This window comes from Trichosporon asahii, assembly GCF_000293215.1.
Source record: "Trichosporon asahii var. asahii CBS 2479 unplaced genomic scaffold scaffold00018, whole genome shotgun sequence".
Taxonomy (NCBI): domain Eukaryota; kingdom Fungi; phylum Basidiomycota; class Tremellomycetes; order Trichosporonales; family Trichosporonaceae; genus Trichosporon; species Trichosporon asahii.
In genome coordinates this window covers 316,858-333,336 of record NW_014040906.1, presented here as the reverse complement: position 1 = coordinate 333,336, position 16,479 = coordinate 316,858, and the positions used below count along the sequence as shown (strand labels likewise).

Below are 16,479 nucleotides of genomic sequence, written 5' to 3'. Positions count from 1 at the left end.
GGGGGGGGGGGGGGGGAGATACTGCTAGTCCGCCTGCACAGAACCACAGTTGAGCCCGGCGTTGGTAACAACAGTAAGTGTGACGGTGCATGTGTCCCTTGCGTGTCTACTCCCTGAACCCGTTCTCGCCTGCGAGGCTCTTGAGCCAGTCCTCGAGCCCAACGCCTGCAGTGGCAGAATCGTACCGCTCCCCGTCGACTGTGGCGATCAGGCTCGTGTGTGGGGCGGGAATCTCGAGTCTGGATTCGTCAGCTCAAACAGACTCGTGAAGTAGCTGTAGGCGCCCTCCCCACCCCCAAATATACTCACGTTAACGGCCCCCTGTCGCCGAGCACGACACACCTCTCCAGCTCGTCATAGAACGCCCCCGGCTGCCCCTTGATGCGCTCGTGCCGGGCACGACGACGGTAATGGCCGCGGGGGCGGTGAGGTTGACGCTGAGGAACCCTCTCCCGCCACTGCCGCCCGTGCTCGGTCCATACCCTCCCAGCTGGCTAATGGCAGCATTGTGCGCGGCGACGGCGCCGCCCCAGTTCCTGCTCGCCTCGCTTGCCCCGGGAGCCAGGTCGAGGGAGAACACGACGCCGAGCACGTCATACTTGGCCCGCGCTGTCATGAGACACTCGCTCACGGTTGGGTCGGCGCAGGCGTGCCGCTCGGCCAGATGCGCCGAGAGGCCCGCCTGCTTCAGCGTGCCGACTATGGTCTCGAGCGTGGGCCGGATCGCGTCCAGTGCACCCATGAACTGCACCAGCGACAACAGCGTGACGAGCGCAGGCGGGTGCGGCGCCCCCGTGCCCGTGACGATGCGCGCCTTCCGCCGCCGATAGCCGTGCAGCATATTCAGCCGCGCAGTGGCAAGGAGCATCTCGGCGAGCTCGCCGCGGGGCGTGCTCGGCGGTGAGCGCGAGTCGTAAAGTTCCGCAGTCAGCTTGTCCTTGCCCACCTTGAGGGTGAAGCTGGTCGCCTCGACGCGCGCGCCGTCCACGCGCAAAGCCTCAGCCCGCAGCTCGTGGAACAGGTCCTCGTCCAGCGTCTCCGCCTGCGCCGCGCGAAGGACCGCACACACGTCCGCGCCGTCCTCCTTGCTCGCGTCGTAAACTGCGGAGGAGTACGTGGGCGCATCGGCGCCGCGGCGCAGGAGGAAGCGGAGGCGCAGGAATGAGCGCGCACCAAAGGCCATCTCGGGCTTGGACGGGTCGAGGTCGAAGGCGGCCAGGCTCCGCGCATGCAGCGCGGCCGGCGCCTCGTCGAGCGCATACGGGATCACCACGTCGCGCGCCCGGGCATTCGGGGCGGTGGACGCACGCCCGAACTCTGGTTTCGGTACGATCGCCCACAGCTCCTTGCCCCGGAGTTGGTCGAGGTCGGACGCGAACCGCTCTGATGCGTTTGACATCAGCTCAAGCTCGCTGACCGCCGCGTCGATGAGGTTGGAGCACTCGTCGAGCGCACGTGATCGCGCACGGAGGGCGGTCTCGAGCTTCTCGGCCTGGAGCTGGACGGGCGGCTCGGACGCCGTGCCCGGCGTCGTGCTGTATGTGCCTGCCGGGAGGACGAGCTCGGATTCCGGCCCAGAGGGGAGTGGTGTCGAGACCGCGGACGCCATTGCGCTGGCGGCAGCAGCGGCAGCGGCGCCCTTCTTCTTCTTCGGCTGGGGTGCGGAGGCGGGAATCGGATCTGGTGGCGGGTGGGAGGTCATGCCCGAGCTGGCGGCGAGCGTCTTGGCGAGTTCGAAAACAAACCATAGCTCATTACGCGCGTCACTGCCGTCAGCTGCTTGTGTTGGTAAACGAAGCTGGAAACGATATGGCGCCGGACTCACTTCAGGTTCGAGCACACCTCTGTCCTCAGTGCCTCCATGTCCTCTGCACTCATGAGACCACCCTTCTCCCCTTCCTCGACCTTGACTTCCTCCTCCGGCTCGGGGAACTCGTCGCCGTCAGCTCGCAGCCCCTCCTCCGTCAGGTCCAGGAAGCCGCCGGGGACCTCGTCCCAGATCCTCTGGAGGGTTTCCGTCTCGTTCGCCTGTGGTGGTTTTCTGACGTCAGCTGAGGTTGTCTGTACAGCCTATCGTGCACTATCATGCCACGGGAGAGCGTAGCCCAGATGTTCGACTCACGGCTCCTCGTACACTAGCGTTCCGTCGGCCTCGATACTGCGCAGCTTGCGCGCATCGAGGACATATCCGTCGACCGTCAAGGACACATCCTTGAACGCGCTTGGCGGCTTCTCCTCGACATCCATGATGCTCGGCGGTGGTGTGGACAATGCTGTCGTTGTTGTCGCGCCGAGATTCCATCTACGTCTGTTACCCCGCGTCACGTGGCTTTGGGTGGACGGTCGTGCCTGGCTCCCCCGGGTCCACGGCACATTGCGTAACAGGAGTCGAGAGCGCGCTAAGGTAATTTCCGGAGACGCTCGATATTTGTTCAACTACTTTACACCTATCTCGAAAAGACCACGCAGAGGGGAGATGAGCGCCGAACATGCGCGCGCTGAGGACGCCAAACCGACCGCCGATATCCCGACGCTGCCCTTCACGGACGGACGAGGCGACACGCTCGCCTACCGCTGCTTCCATGACGAGAAGACGGACCTGGCCGGTCTCACGGCGCTGATTCAGGAGGAGCTCTCAGAACCGTAAGCTGTTCGATCGAAGAGATTCAGCTGACGAACAGGTATAATGGTAGCTATTTGTTGCTTATGGTCTAGCTGATGCCCAGTATACACGTTCCGATACTTCCTCGTTGACTGGTGAGCAGCTGTGCGCTTCCCTGCAGCTGACACCAGGCCGCACCTGACCTTCTTTGTAGGTAACGTCATTCCAGATTAAGAGGACGGGCTAAGGTGATCTCGCCTGCTGTTCTGAAAGCACCGTCGCTCCAAGTTCAGCCCACATCTCATCTCCACCAGGTCGAGCTTTGCAATGCCTAACCCCAGGTGTATCCGTCGCCCACCGACCCCAAGCCAATAGCGACAATCATCTGCAAGCAAGAGCCGCATCGCGACCGCACCGACCGAGGATACATCGGCATGCTGTCTGTTCACTCAGCCTGGCGGCGGCGAGGGATTGCGCGGCGGCTGGTCGAGCTCGCAGTGCGCGAGATGGCTGCGCGGGGAGCGCACGAGATCGTCCTCGAGACCGAGTACGACAATCGCCCGAGTTTAGCGCTGTACGAGGCGCTCGGCTTTGTGCGCGAGAAGCGGCTGCACCGGTTCTACTCGAACGGAAAAGATGCGTGAGTTACTCCAACTTCGGGCCTAGGCCGCCTGTAATGAATAGCATAGCTGCGCGAAGCGTGGGTTTCAGCTGACATGCCAGATACCGACTCATCTTGCCGCTCGACTCGCACCCGCTCGTCCGGCATGCCGAGACCCGACCGCCGAGCATCCCCGAGGTCGACTTCATTCTCGCTGGTCCTGGAAGACGGTATCCGTCAGCAGAGGACGCCGCGGCCGATGAAGTCGCGCGCCTCTCGCTGCATTCCGCCCGTCCGCGACCAGAGTACATCATGTAACACCCCCTATTTTGGTAGTCCCCACTCTCAAGGTCATTGCAATGTAACCCGTGTACAAGTAGTCTCAATGCAGCGACAGTTGTGGCTTATGCAAATGCGATATTGGTACTGGTACAAGTGTGCTATGGTGAATCTACTTCTTCGCCTTCTTCTGCGCCGGTCCGGACTCGGCCGCCTTCGCCGCTGCCTTCTCCGCCTTCTCGGCGAGGCGCGCCTTACGTCCCTTCCCGCGCGCATGTCCGAGATCGAGGCGCACCTTGCGCTCGAGGGCCTCGCGCGCCTCGCGGCGCTTCGCCTTGTTCTCCGCGCGCTTCTTCCGCACCTCCTCTAGACGCACGGCCTTGCGCGCGTTGTTGTCCAGTGGCATCGTAGTGTGCAGCGCCTTAACGTGTAGCGGAGCGTACTCCACCGGCGTCTCGGGTAGCTTGCTTGCCACTTCCTTCTCCTTCCCGTTCGTCTTAGCCGGCGTTCCAGCGTCCTTGCCATCGATGATGCGCAGGCGCGTCGGGAAGGGCAGCGTGATGCTGTGCCGCGGCGGAGGGATATTCTTGCACAGTCCGTCGAGAACGCAGGCGTTGGGATGCGACTGGCGCACAGCGAAGCACGCCACTCGTCGAAGACCAGCAAGCGCAGATACCTCAGGCTCCTCTCGTCCCAGCGAAACCAACCGGATTTCCGCGACCTCCGGGACGGTGACGCCCGCCGGCGCCGACTTGGCCAGCACGCGCAGCTGTCGGACGTGCGTATTATACGTCGCACAGAGCGCCGGGATGGGGTCGACGAGCGCCATCGGCGAGACAGACAGTTGCGGGACGAGAACGTGCGAGAGCGGAGCTGCCGGCGCCTTCACCTTGCCGACAGCCTTGACTTCCGTGGGCTCTGTGGGGAGGAAGCGAGGGAGAGACGGCACACCCTCGATCGCGTCGGCAAGCTCGATGAGCTGCGCCTCCAACTGTCCCGTTGCCTGCTCCAGCGCCTTGATCACCTCATTCAGACCGAGCACGAGGTGGTCCAGAATCTCTGGCCGGATCGCTTCCGCCGGTACCGGCTCGGACTCCTTGGCCGCGACGGACTTCGCAGCGTCAGCGGCTTCGCCCTTGCCCTCGGCGGCCTTGCGTGCTCGCTTCGCTGCCTTCGAGCACCGCGCTCGCGAGACGTGGTAGTCGGCCACTTCTTGCGGGATTATCTGCGGCAGGTCGGCCATGATCGCCTTCAGCAGGTGCGCGGGCGTGTTCGGCCTGGGGTTAGCTCAATGGCCTACGACAATTAGCTCACCATGGCACGGTGAACGGGCTCGCGAAGACGGGCTTGACGACATCACGGTTGAGAGCGGCGCGCTCCTTCGCCTTGTCGCGAATGGTCTGGCCTGTCGCAACCTTGGCCTGCTTCGGCTGCTTCATGTTGTGCAGTCGGTTCAGTCCAGTCGCAACGACACAGTCAACCAGGCTCACCCGAAATCTGAACTTGGCGCGGTGATGTCAACAATGTCGCCACGTGGTGGAAGCCGCAAAGTGCCACACCCACTACTGGACGGCGTTTCACCGGCGAAAAACTGTTGCATGTGCTCGCCAGGCACGACTCGCCCTTGCCAGTCGCAGCCAGACAGCCTGGGTGCATGGTGGGCGGGGGCAGGCGACGATTTCTGTGCAGTTGCAAGTGTCAAAGTGCTCGTGTCCGCTACCTCGACTCTCGCCTTCACTCAACTCTCCCAAAAGGTGCTTTTGACCCCCACTCCTTACGGCTGCCTTAATCCGCACACCCGCATCGAGTGCAAGAGCTTTCAAACCTTCCAAACCCGCAGTCTTAAAACCGCTGTGCGTTGGTTCGGTGTCGTGGCTCGACAAGATCAAGAACAAGTTTTGCTGACTCTTCCCCAGACCGACAACACTTCGTCAAAATGGTCCGTGTTTCCGTTCTCAACGACGCCCTCAACTCGATGGGTGAGTAGACATTGCAGCAGGAGCAGGAAGCGAGCCAGTACGGAGGGATGTGCTTGCGCACGCGACTTGAACTGGATCGCTTCTGCTGAGAGCTGTTCGATTGTCGGTCTTTAGCTAACTTGCAGTCAACGCCGAGCGCCGTGGAAAGCGCCAGGTCCTGATCCGCCCTTCGTCGAAGGTCGTCATCAAGGTCCTTTCCGTCTTCCAGAAGCACGGTAAGTCTAGCTGCAGCGATGGACATCAATCGATGGAGAATTTGGACCAGTGAAGGAACTGCCAACCGTCAACGATCCGGACACCAATCAATCGCACCACACGACGCGACACACTACCATTCTCACCACCCCGGGGTATAACTACCCTTCCACGCCATGTCTACCGAGGACGGGTTTTAGATCTCCGGGAGAGCAACACTCTTCATAAATATCCCTGCTGCCAGCTGAAGGCCGCACGGCCGCGGCATCGGCAGTATGGGCTGATTGGGAGAGAACAGATCACGGCGGTCACGGCGGATGGCAGGATTTCCTTTAGCTGGAGCTTCCAGCAGGTCCGGCTATCGATTTGATGTCCTCGAGCTACCTGTTGTATCAGATCCAAAGCTGACAAACCAGGCTACATCGGCGAGTTCGAGCTCGTTGACGACCACCGTGGCGGCAAGGTCGTTATCCAGCTCAACGGTCGTCTCAACAAGTGCGGTGTCATCTCGCCCCGCTTCAACATTGCCGTTGACGCCATCGAGAACTGGGTCAACCTGCTCCTCCCCGCCCGTTCGTTCGGTAAGATCATCCTTACCACCTCGGCCGGCATCATGGACCACGAGGAGGCCCGTAGGCGCCACGTCGGAGGCAAGATCCTTGCCTACGTCTACTAAGCGCGTCTCCGCGTCTGCCTAGACGCCTTTCTATAGGTTTCTGGGATGTATGTGGGTTTTATGACTGTACCATACCCGTTGCAAAGTTTTGGTGGAAGAGAAGGATGCGTAAAAGTTGAGCTAGTGTGCCTGAGGCTCGCGTGCGTGTTGCATGCCACAGTCATGGTTCGTAGGATATGACATTGGTAAGTTGATCGAACTTGCCTTGTCGAGAACACACCTCAGCATAGAGCGTAGAGCACTCTACCTGCGGAAATTGGGGACCGTCTTTCTGGAGTGCACATGGCGTTCTCCTGGTCCAACTATCATGTCATGCAAACAAGTTATACTGCAGTCGTCAGTATCCCGCGCCATCTATCCTCTGCCACGACACTGACCGCTCATCGGAGAGCCGCTGACCGAGGGTTCTTCTGCCTCCTTCAGCATAGAGATGGGGCAAGTTGGTTCTATGTTCACTGCTACATCCCATGTCTGGTTATCTACATCTACGTCTGCTGCGTCTACTGCGTCTGGGATCCGTAACCGCGGAGCCCCTCGGCGAAGCCCCAGTACGTCTCGGCGCTCTTCGAGTCCGAGATCTTGACACCCTCCTTGGTGACCTTGGCGAGCTGGTACTGTAGAATGTCAGCTTGATACTCACCCGAACACAGCTGATGCCCCGACTCACCTTGTTCATACTCCTCGCGTCGCGGTAGTAGAGCACCTTCATGCACTCGTTGAGGACGGCCTCGGCCTCAGCCTCCGTGAGGAGGTCTCCCTTGCCGTCGATGCCCGCCTTGGCCTCGTACGCCTCGCGCAGGAGCGGCTGGGCGAGGTGCATGCCGAATCCGGTCGCGAGCGTCGGGGCAGTGTACGTCGTGCCCAGCAGGTCGACGTAGCCGAGGAAGGGCTCGTCCTTCTCAAAGTCCCAGCCGCCGATGATGCACGCGTTCCACAGGGGGTTGATCTTGGACCGGCGCGCGTAGAACAGGTTCGCGAGGAAGGTGTACAGGTTGCGCGGCGCCAGGGCCGGGTGGTTGTCGCTCAGCTTCAGCGTCTCCTCCTCTCGCCTGCATGTTAGCTTCAGATACACGTCATTGAGCTTACAGAAGGCCGTTCAGCTCCTTCATCAGCCACTGGAAGTCGGACATGTCGCCCGCAGCTCCGAGAACGGTGTGCGTGCCGAGCGCCTTCAGACGCTCGATGTCACGGAATCGAGCGAGAGATCCATAAGACGCTGGCGTTAGTTGAGATGTCGGAGAAGCGACCAGGACCCACCAAGGTTGTCCGCTGCAAGCATCACGCCGTCCTTGTACTTCAGTCCAATGACTGAGGTACCAGTGACCAACGGCTGCCTGGTAGGTTAGCAAGACCAGCAGGAAGGCACCTACTGAGTGTGCGACACCGGCTCGGCGTGAGCAACTGGCGGGGCACGACCGACGGGGATCGTAGAGTACATGTCGAACTGCTGGTGGGCAGTGAGGGGCTGTCCCCAGGCGGCAGGGTGCTGTTGCTAGCATACACATAGCGTACCGGAAGCTGCAGACACCGCGATGTCACCCAGCACTCAGTGACCATCATGATGTCAGCGACGTCAGACTCACATGGTTCATGGTTGCGGGTCGAGCTTAAGACTCTGGAAGCTCTAAGACAATATCGGGTGGTGCTCTCGTTCTAAAGTCCTGTCGAGGGTGGTCGGTCTCGGTCTCGGTGCTGTTGTGGCGAGCGCTGGAGGCCGAACGAGGTGTGACGGAGTCGTGGGTGTGAGGTGAGGACCGATCTATGACAAGCACGACGCGCGGCTGGAATCGACGGACGGTGACGTGTGTTTTGCCACGTGACCACCACGCCCATCCAGTATCACCCTAAGCGACGGGAGCAAAGCGGACCTGGCTGTGGATGTCAACAACACCCAGGGTCAGGGCGACTGACTTTGGCCGCTCGCGGTTTGTTTTGACGATAACAAAGCAACGTTCCGCCCGTCGTTCGACAACAACCTCGACAACCCATCGCCCCACGACACAGAGAGCCCGAAGAGATCCCCATAGGACCTCCTCTCTGCCCGCGATGGAGTTCAATCTGCAGGAGGAGCTCCTGTCGCTCTCCTCCGACCCTTCCCTGTACCCGATCAACAACGAGCTCGATGTCCCCGACCTGTCCGCGAACGCTATCGACGCCTTCCTGTCCTCGGCCATCGACGCTGTTGTTCACGACCCCGACGCTATCATCCACTTCGGCGAGCAGACGTTCGACATCTTCGCGTCTGTCCTTAAACATGCCGCATCGCCTACGGTCGACGGAGCCGTGCTCCAGAAGACCCTCGATGCGATCACCTCTGGCTTGACTCACCACTCCAACGCCGTCATGGCGCTTGTCGCTCCAGGAATGGACGACTCGGATATCGACGCACCCCTTCAACACCGCGCGCAGCTCGAGCGCTGGGCGTTCCTCCTTCAGTGGTTTGTGAACGCTGCCGAAAAGGGCGCGGGCCGACAGCCCGGAGACGATGTCCCTGGCGCAAGGAAAACGAAGGCGAAGAAGCAGCCCGTCAACCGCGGCGCCAACACCGCCTTCCAGTGGGAGGACCACCTTCCACTCGTTCTGCTCACGATGCACCGCGCCCTCCGCGTGCCGACGCAGCGCATTTGGCGAACATCGAGTGAGCGTGAGGCTTTCGTCTCGTGCTTCACCAAGCCCGCGTACCAATTATGCGAGATCGAGACGTACCTCAAGGTCAACGAAATCCGACTCGGCATCTACAAGGTCATCTGTCTGGCCGTCAAGTTCCATGGCCACGCCTTCGGCGCCCAGACCTCCGTCATCCAGAACCTCACCTACTTCGAACACCTGAGCGAGCCGATGGCTGAGCTTCTCGCCATCCTCGAGAAGGAGTTCGACTACCCCCAGCTTGCTGAGGAGGTTCTTCGCGAGGTTGCGGCCAAGACTTTCCCTCACAACGATGCCAAGGGTCCGAGGTCATTCTCCCGCTTCCTCGTCCGACTCGGCGAGCTTTGCCCCCGAGTAGTCCACAAGCAGATGCCTCTCCTGCTCGCGCACCTTGACAGCGAGGTAAGCTTTTTAAACGTGTTCCGCAACTGACATCAGGCACACCCCATGCGTATGGCTCTGGTCGAGATTACCGGCCTGCTCATCAAGGAGCTCTCCATGACCGAGGACGGCGACGAGGAGCAGAAGCAGAAGCAGGTCAAGCGCTTCTTCGAGATTCTGTTCGAGCGCTTCCTCGACCTGAACTCGTACGTCCGCTCCAAGGTCTTGACGACCTTGATCAAGCTCTGCGATTTGCCCGTCAAGTTCCCCAAGCAGCGTGCCAAGATGACCGACCTCACGATCCGCACACTCGAAGACAAGACCTCGTCCGCTCGTCGTTACGCCATTCAGCTACTCTGCAAGCTTCTCGAGACGCATCCCTTTGGTGCTCTGCACGGCGGAACGCTCAATTTGCCTGAGTGGGAGGAGCGCTACGAGAAGGTCTGCGAAGAGCTCGAGAAGGTCGACACGCACGAGATGGAGCAGGCGCGTCGCGACGCCGGCATGGACGAGGATGAGGAAGGTGACGAGGAAAACGAGGACGAAGACGACGAGGAGGAAGCCGAGGAGTCCGATGAGGACGGTGACAAGAGCAACGGCAACATGTCCGTCGACGGCGAAGCTACTCCGAAGAAGGTCAAGAAGGAGAAGAAGCCTCGCAAGTCTCAGCTCAACGTCGCTGCCATTGAGGCTGAGCAGTCCTCGTTAGACGCACAGACCATCATGCGCCTGCGCCTCACCAAGAAGTACTACTCGGATGCGCTGAAGTTCATCAACCAGATTGAGACCGCCATCCCGACGCTCTGCCAGCTTCTCGTCTCCACCAACAAGTCCGAGGTGCTCGAGAGCATGCGCTTCTTCCGCACCGCCTACGAGTACAACGTTAACGGTGCTGAACAGGGCATCAAGACCATGCTCCACCTTATCTGGACCAAGGACCACAACACGACTACGGAAGAGGGCGTTGACGGCCGCTCCGTCCGTGGCAACCTCCTCGACGTCTACCGCTCCCTCTACTTTGACGTCGTGCCGGACCTCACTCCCAAGCAGCAAGTCAACCGCATCGCCAAGAACATGATCGAGCGGACTTATGGAGCCACGCTCGCCGAGCTCACGTCTCTCGAGGAGCTTCTCCGCACCATGATGGTGGAGGGAGGCGTGCACCCGGATGTCATCAATAAGCTCTGGCAGGTTTACAGCACCGAGCAGGAAATCCCCAAAGCTCAGCGCCAGGGTGCCATCATCATCCTCGGCATGCTTGCTATCGCCAAGCGTGACGTCGTCACTGAGCGTGTTGATTCGCTGCTCAAGGTTGGTCTCGGCCACCACGGCCAGAACGACCTCGTCCTTGCCCGTTACACCTGTGTCGCTATCCAGCGTCTTGGCGGCAGCGCCAAGAAGGTCAAGGGCTCGCTCAAGGACAAGACAATGCGTCTCCCGATGGATAACGCTGTCTTCTCCAAGCTCGAGAACATCATCAAGATTTCGACCCGCTCGCCGCAGTGGTTCGGTATGGCTGAGCAGGCTCTCAACACGATCTACCTGCTTGGTCAGCAGCCCGATGCTCTTTGCGCGTCGATCATCAAGGACCTCACGGCTCGCGTTTTCTACGCCCCCAAGCCGGCTTCTCAGGTCGACGATGCATCGAGCACTTCGTCCATGGACGTGGAGGAGGCTGATGAAACCATTACGGGCGCGGCCGAGGCGACCCAGGCAACCATTGACCCGCAGTCGTCGCAGGAGGCAAAGCCTGATGAGGTTGGAGCGTTCGACCTCGCCAAGCTCGTTTTCACCGTTGGACACGTTGCGTTGAAGCACATCGTCTACCTGGAGCTCGTCGAGCGCGAATTCAAGCGCCGCAAGGAGGAGAAGGCCAAAGAGAAGGCCGACCAGAAGAAGAAGGACAAGGACGACAATGACCTTGACGCTGTCACTGGAAACGCCGAGGACGACATCGGCGATCTCATTCAGACCATCCGTGAGCGCGAGCTGCTCTATGGTGAGAAGAGCCTTCTTGCTGTCTACGGCCCTCTCATCGCGGCGATCTGTGCAAGCCCGAAGCGCTACAAGTCGCCGACCCTCCGCCAGGCCGCCGTCCTCGCCCTTACCAAGTTCATGTGCGTCAGCGCTCAATTCTGTGAGAACCACCTCCTGCTGCTCTTCAAGATCCTCGAGACGAGCCGCGACCCCGTCGTCCGCTCCAACATTGTCATCGCTCTCGGAGATATTGCCGTCTGCTGGGGAAGCCTGATCGACGACAACAGCGAGAGGCTGTACCAGGGTTTGACGGACCCCGATCCCATCGTCAAGAAGAACACGCTCATGGTTCTCACGCATCTTATCCTGAATGGTATGATCAAGGTCAAGGGTCAGCTCGGCGAGATGGCCAAGTGCTTGGAGGACCCCGACCAGCGTATCTCGGACCTCGCCAAGCTCTTCTTCACTGAACTCTCGACCAAGGACAACGCGCTGTACAACAACCTGCAGGACGTCATCTCGCACCTGTCCATCGGCGCGCACGCCGTCGACGAGGAGACGTTCGAGCGGACAATGCGCTTCATCTTCACGTTTATCGAGAAGGAAAAGCAGGCCGAGGCGCTCGTCGAGAAGCTGTGCCAGCGATTCCGCCTCGCTGCCGATGAGCGGCAATGGCGCGACATTGCCTTCTGTCTGTCGCTCCTGCCGTTCAAGTCGGAGCGCAGTATGAAGAGGCTCATTGAGGGCCTGCCCTTCTACCAGGACAAGCTCCACGAGGAGACGGTCTTCAAGCGCTTCTCGGAGATCCTCGCCAAGGCACGTGCAAACAAGGGCGCGGGTAAGCCGGAGACAGAGCTCAAGGAGTTTGAGAACATTCTGAACGAGCACCAGGCGAAGGGTCTCGAGGAGGCCGCGCTCGAGGCGGATGTCATGAAGAAGACGAAGGCGGCGCAGCGGCGGGCAGCGAAGCGGCAACCAAAGGCGACGGCCCCACCAGCGCGGCAAACACGGGGCGGCACGTCCCGGCGGCGAGTAGTGGAGAGCGACGAGGACGACGAGTAGACACTGTTGTACACTGCCATACATATGGACTCTTATGATTTCTATCTCTACCGGGCAGTCTAGATTCTATTTGTTGGGGAAGAAGGCGGCGAAGAGTGACGCTCCAAACGTCGTCACGCCAGTATAGATGAGGAGGGAGCCGTAGTTGGTCTTGCCATACGCTCCGGCTGCGCCGGCGAAGGCGCCGCCCTTCAGGAGCGCGGTCGAGATTGGACCGGAGGTCAGGTTGCCGACACCCTTCAGGATGGTGAAGAGGGAGAAGAGGAGACCGGGGAGGTTCGGGTCGTCCTTGGAGATGACGGTGATCATCTTGCTCCACAGGCCGACGAAGGAGAGCGCGGTGAAGCCCCATACAACGGCAAAGGCAGTGAGGCATCCCTCGGCGGTGACGCCGGCGCTGAAGCCCCAGAGGAGGAGGCAGGCGACGGCTGCCGTGGTGCATGAGGCTGGAACGACATAGCGGCTGGGGTATCTGTCTGAGATGTATCCCATGACAGCGTTACCCGGCACAGAGGCCGCATTCATGATAGCCACGAGAGCGGTTCCATTCGGCTTGCGGGCGTGCACGACGTCGGCAAAAGTCGGGATCCAAAGCGACGGGATAAAGTTGCCCATGCATGTGCACATGATGACGGCCATGCCGATCCAGACAGCGGGGTGCTTGAGGAAGCTGTAGTCGACCTTGGGCCGGTTGCGCCTCGCTCCGCCTTTACCGAGCGGGATGCGGCGGCGGATGAAGCAGAGCGCGCCCGCGTTGAGCGCGAAGAACCCGAGGCCCAGCGAGATCATGGTAGCCTTGTACCCGAACCGAGAGAGGAGGGCGGATACGACGAGCGGGTACACCACCCCGCCGACGCCCGTACCGCTCATCTGGATACCGGTCGCCATGCCGCGGCGGTCCTGGAACCACTCATACACGAGCGTCGCGCAGGGGAGGTACAGCGCGCCGGCGAAGGGGTAGAAGATGCCGATGGTTACGATCAGGTGCCAGGCCTGTGAGACGAAGGCGCTCGCGATCAGAGACGCGGTCGCGACAAGGAGGCCGACCCATTGCAGCGGCTTGGACCACTGGGGAATGGCTGTAAACATTCTGCAACGTCAGTCGGAGCTCAGACGAGGACAATCAGGGTACTTACGGTCCCAGGAACGCCGCACTCATGTACATCAGCGATGTCTGCAGCGTCGCGGCCATGGTGAGCGTCGAATCGTTGTCCGGGAACATGTGTGACATCCAGTACTCGTGCAGCACGCCTGCGGAAAAGGGCAGACCCCAGACGACCGTCTCGACGAGCGTAGCGGCGGCGAGGAAGGAATACGCCTTGGCCCCTCGGTCGACAGGTGGGAGGGAGGGCAGCTCGCGACCCCCGGCTTCGTCAATGTCGAAATGGGCCATGGAGGAGTTCCGGGACATGTCCGGGGAAGATTGGGGCGGAGTGCCGACTCGCTCCTCCTCGTGTGCGTACTCGTCCTTCAGGTCGGCCATGTTCGTCGTACTCGGGTAAGCACTCGGCGGGAGCGAGGGCAGCGGCGACGCTACGTCCTTGTCCCCGCGGTAGGGGATGTAGACAGAGCGCACCTCGCGCGGCGCCGGGACCCCAGAGTGCGAGGGCCGGCGCGCAATCGTGCTCCGCGGTGCGGAGATTTCGACGTTGGCCATGGTCTCTAGCTAGTCGAACTTTTGGAGTGTGAAAGGTGTGAAGCGAGAAAAGGTCAAGAAACCGAACATGACTCCACCAGGGCAATCGTATATGAACTGTTCCAGCCTCGCCGCGTGCCGAGCCGGCACAGATCCGGCATCCCGCACGGCAGAGACTACCTCGAGGCGAGAAGAAGCGAAGGAAACGCGAGGAAATCCGGATCTTGCGCGCGCTTACCGCGAACATTACATCAACATCTTGCGTCTGGGCCAGATGCCACCTTCCGTCCCTGTGAAATTCAGGGACATCGAGCCTCGTTACGGACCCGGCCGACAGGTGGCCCGTAACGAGGTGATAAAGCTCGTTACGGGGCATGACCGCTGAGGTCCTCGTCGCGTCGTGAGCATGAACATCAGTGGACTTCGGATGTTTGAAGAATGTTAGGATGACAACTAGATGGTTTCTGGTGGCTTCGGGGGGAGTAACATGGTCGTTGATGGCCATAGTGTTTGCTTATCATGCGTAGAAACGTCCTCTGGACAGGAGGGGTTCACCATATGTCACAGCTTGACATCACCACCGTCGCAACCTCGTTCTTTCATGAAGTCGAGCGCCAAGATCGCGGGTGAACGGTTCGGGATGAGTGGGACGTCCATCCGCAGGTGGGCAGGTCTTTCGGGTCTGGAGCCTCCGGTGCCCCGTCAGGCCAAGCGCCCGCACCCCGCCAAGTGTTGTGGTCCCCATCGGTCGTGACGAACCCGTCGACTTCGCTCGTGTCGACGCATAGGTTGATGGCGCAGCGAAGCACTGGGAGTGTTGGTAACCCAACTCGGACGAGCTGGTCGGTGAGGCCATTGTGCGGCCGATGAGGGAATGTCAGGTGCTGAATCAGTTGCCTGCCGCGTTTCGGCAGTGCAGAAGGCACGGGGTCTGATGTCAGCGTCTGTCACATCGGGGCTGCCGCAGACGGACATGGAAGCACGCTAGTAAACTTGCGCCCCAACAATCAAACAAAACACAATCCAGTGCCACACCGGCTGACAACATCGTTCCTCAACGATTTCTTCATCTTTCGTGCTCCCTCGACGCTCCGGAGGTCGCAAAACGCTTGCAGAAGTCGCAAAAAGTGTTGCTGGACGACTTAGGAATCGAACCAAAGACCTCGTCAATGCTAGCTAGATGCTAATGACGCGCTCTACCAACTGAGCTAGACGCCCCCAGCTACTTGTTGAGTTGAGCTCGACACTCTGGTTTATGAGCCGCGAGAGCATTTGAGGAGGTGGCCTGTGGCAGCTGCGCATGCCGGAAGATGTTTCCTGCGCGTCAACGGTGCCGGAGGGCTACCACAGGATGAGTGAGATGGTAAGGGGTTTTGTGCAATGTCCCCAAGCCGCGGGACTGAGTGCGTGGCTGAAGGGTGGCGTCCCGTGGCGGGCTTATGGCGGGCATCCACGGCATGGGGACCGTGTTCGAAAGTTGCGGGTGCAGGTCATGGCTGAGCCAGTGCAGACCTTTGTTGGGACGGTGTGAATAGCGAGGAATCAATAAGGTGACTGTGCGTCACACCTCTGGTTTCTGGCGGAGCCTGGTTGGGTTAGGCTGGTTGGAATGTGCCTCATGGTGCGTCGTGTTGTGCCGCGAGGATTACCTTGACGGAGAAGCGCCGCTTCGCTGCACCGATGTTGGCAGACCGTGGGGCACATGTTGGAGCCAGTTAAACGTTACAGTAACCACGCCGAGGAGTATCACGTAAAATCATCTGCTACGCATCCCAGATATCATTCCAATGCCTACGAGCCAAGCGGTTCTGGCCCATAGTGACTGTGCCCCTCACCGCGGTTACACTCTCGAGAGAAGACGCACATCGCGGCAAGTGTTGAGACCATGCATCGCTGTAGCAGCGCAGCAGAGTGTAGCCCCTCATACTGTCTTGACTGAATTGGTGTCTAACGGCATCTGTGACCTAGGACTCACGCCTGGAATGCTTAATCAACTGGACGGAGTGCGCGGTAAGAGCACCCAGTTGCATTCGCCCGGCTTGCACCCTCATATCTGTTAACTGCCGCCGGTTTATAGACGCGTTGCAACTCAAAGGGTCAAGCCCTCACATCTTTCGCTCCTCGCCTCTGTGCACTGGTTGTCTGTCAGCGCATCCAAGAGGGCGGCGAGAGATCGTCACAGGTAATCAGGAGAGCATGTACAGTACTCGCTCTCGTGGATCGACCACCACGTAACCAAGGTCGCCACCTTTCCCTCTCAGCGATTCAGCCCTCGCTCCGTGCTCGGAATTGTGGTCCGATCGCCCAGCGGGAACCGATCTTCCTACTGCCCACTTCACTCCTGCACTATGTGCAAGACAGGCATCTGGACTGAGAACGCAGTAAGAGCGAGCCGCGAACACCACAACCCGCCACTGGTTCAAGAAGTTGTGGAGAGCGTTGCCG

At 60.3% G+C, this 16,479-nt stretch overlaps 6 protein-coding genes and 1 non-coding gene across 7 annotated transcripts; 2 read left to right on the top strand and 5 right to left on the bottom strand.

Annotated features, from left to right (window-relative positions):
* Positions 1-106: 106 nt before the first annotated feature.
* On the bottom strand, positions 107-2,247 carry A1Q1_08090 (uncharacterized protein; the record flags this gene model as incomplete). Its single annotated transcript, XM_014326237.1, has 4 exons — positions 107-198; positions 343-1,766; positions 1,826-2,041; positions 2,123-2,247. The coding sequence occupies 4 exons, from the start codon at positions 2,245-2,247 to the stop codon at positions 107-109; spliced, it is 1,857 nt and encodes a 618-aa protein (XP_014181712.1).
* Positions 2,248-3,654: 1,407 nt separating this feature from the next.
* On the bottom strand, positions 3,655-4,921 carry A1Q1_08089 (uncharacterized protein; the record flags this gene model as incomplete). The annotated part of the gene is made up of 2 exons (XM_014326236.1): positions 3,655-4,759; positions 4,812-4,921. The coding sequence occupies 2 exons, from the start codon at positions 4,919-4,921 to the stop codon at positions 3,655-3,657; spliced, it is 1,215 nt and encodes a 404-aa protein (XP_014181711.1).
* A 497-nt stretch (positions 4,922-5,418) lies between these two features.
* Positions 5,419-6,332, top strand: A1Q1_08088 (ribosomal protein 22 of the small subunit; the record flags this gene model as incomplete). The annotated part of the gene is made up of 3 exons (XM_014326235.1): positions 5,419-5,461; positions 5,587-5,676; positions 6,073-6,332. The coding sequence occupies 3 exons, from the start codon at positions 5,419-5,421 to the stop codon at positions 6,330-6,332; spliced, it is 393 nt and encodes a 130-aa protein (XP_014181710.1).
* Positions 6,333-6,832: 500 nt separating this feature from the next.
* Positions 6,833-7,924, bottom strand: A1Q1_08087 (endopeptidase; the record flags this gene model as incomplete). The annotated part of the gene is made up of 5 exons (XM_014326234.1): positions 6,833-6,946; positions 7,000-7,381; positions 7,449-7,640; positions 7,703-7,824; positions 7,916-7,924. The coding sequence occupies 5 exons, from the start codon at positions 7,922-7,924 to the stop codon at positions 6,833-6,835; spliced, it is 819 nt and encodes a 272-aa protein (XP_014181709.1).
* Positions 7,925-8,378: 454 nt separating this feature from the next.
* A1Q1_08086 (mitotic chromosome condensation-related protein) lies at positions 8,379-12,398 on the top strand (the record flags this gene model as incomplete). Its single annotated transcript, XM_014326233.1, has 2 exons — positions 8,379-9,380; positions 9,447-12,398. The coding sequence occupies 2 exons, from the start codon at positions 8,379-8,381 to the stop codon at positions 12,396-12,398; spliced, it is 3,954 nt and encodes a 1,317-aa protein (XP_014181708.1).
* Positions 12,399-12,464: 66 nt separating this feature from the next.
* On the bottom strand, positions 12,465-14,055 carry A1Q1_08085 (transporter; the record flags this gene model as incomplete). Its single annotated transcript, XM_014326232.1, has 2 exons — positions 12,465-13,488; positions 13,535-14,055. The coding sequence occupies 2 exons, from the start codon at positions 14,053-14,055 to the stop codon at positions 12,465-12,467; spliced, it is 1,545 nt and encodes a 514-aa protein (XP_014181707.1).
* A 1,113-nt stretch (positions 14,056-15,168) lies between these two features.
* Positions 15,169-15,252, bottom strand: A1Q1_t211. The gene has a single exon. It is a non-coding gene; the product is annotated as a tRNA-Ala (tRNA).
* Positions 15,253-16,479: the final 1,227 nt, after the last annotated feature.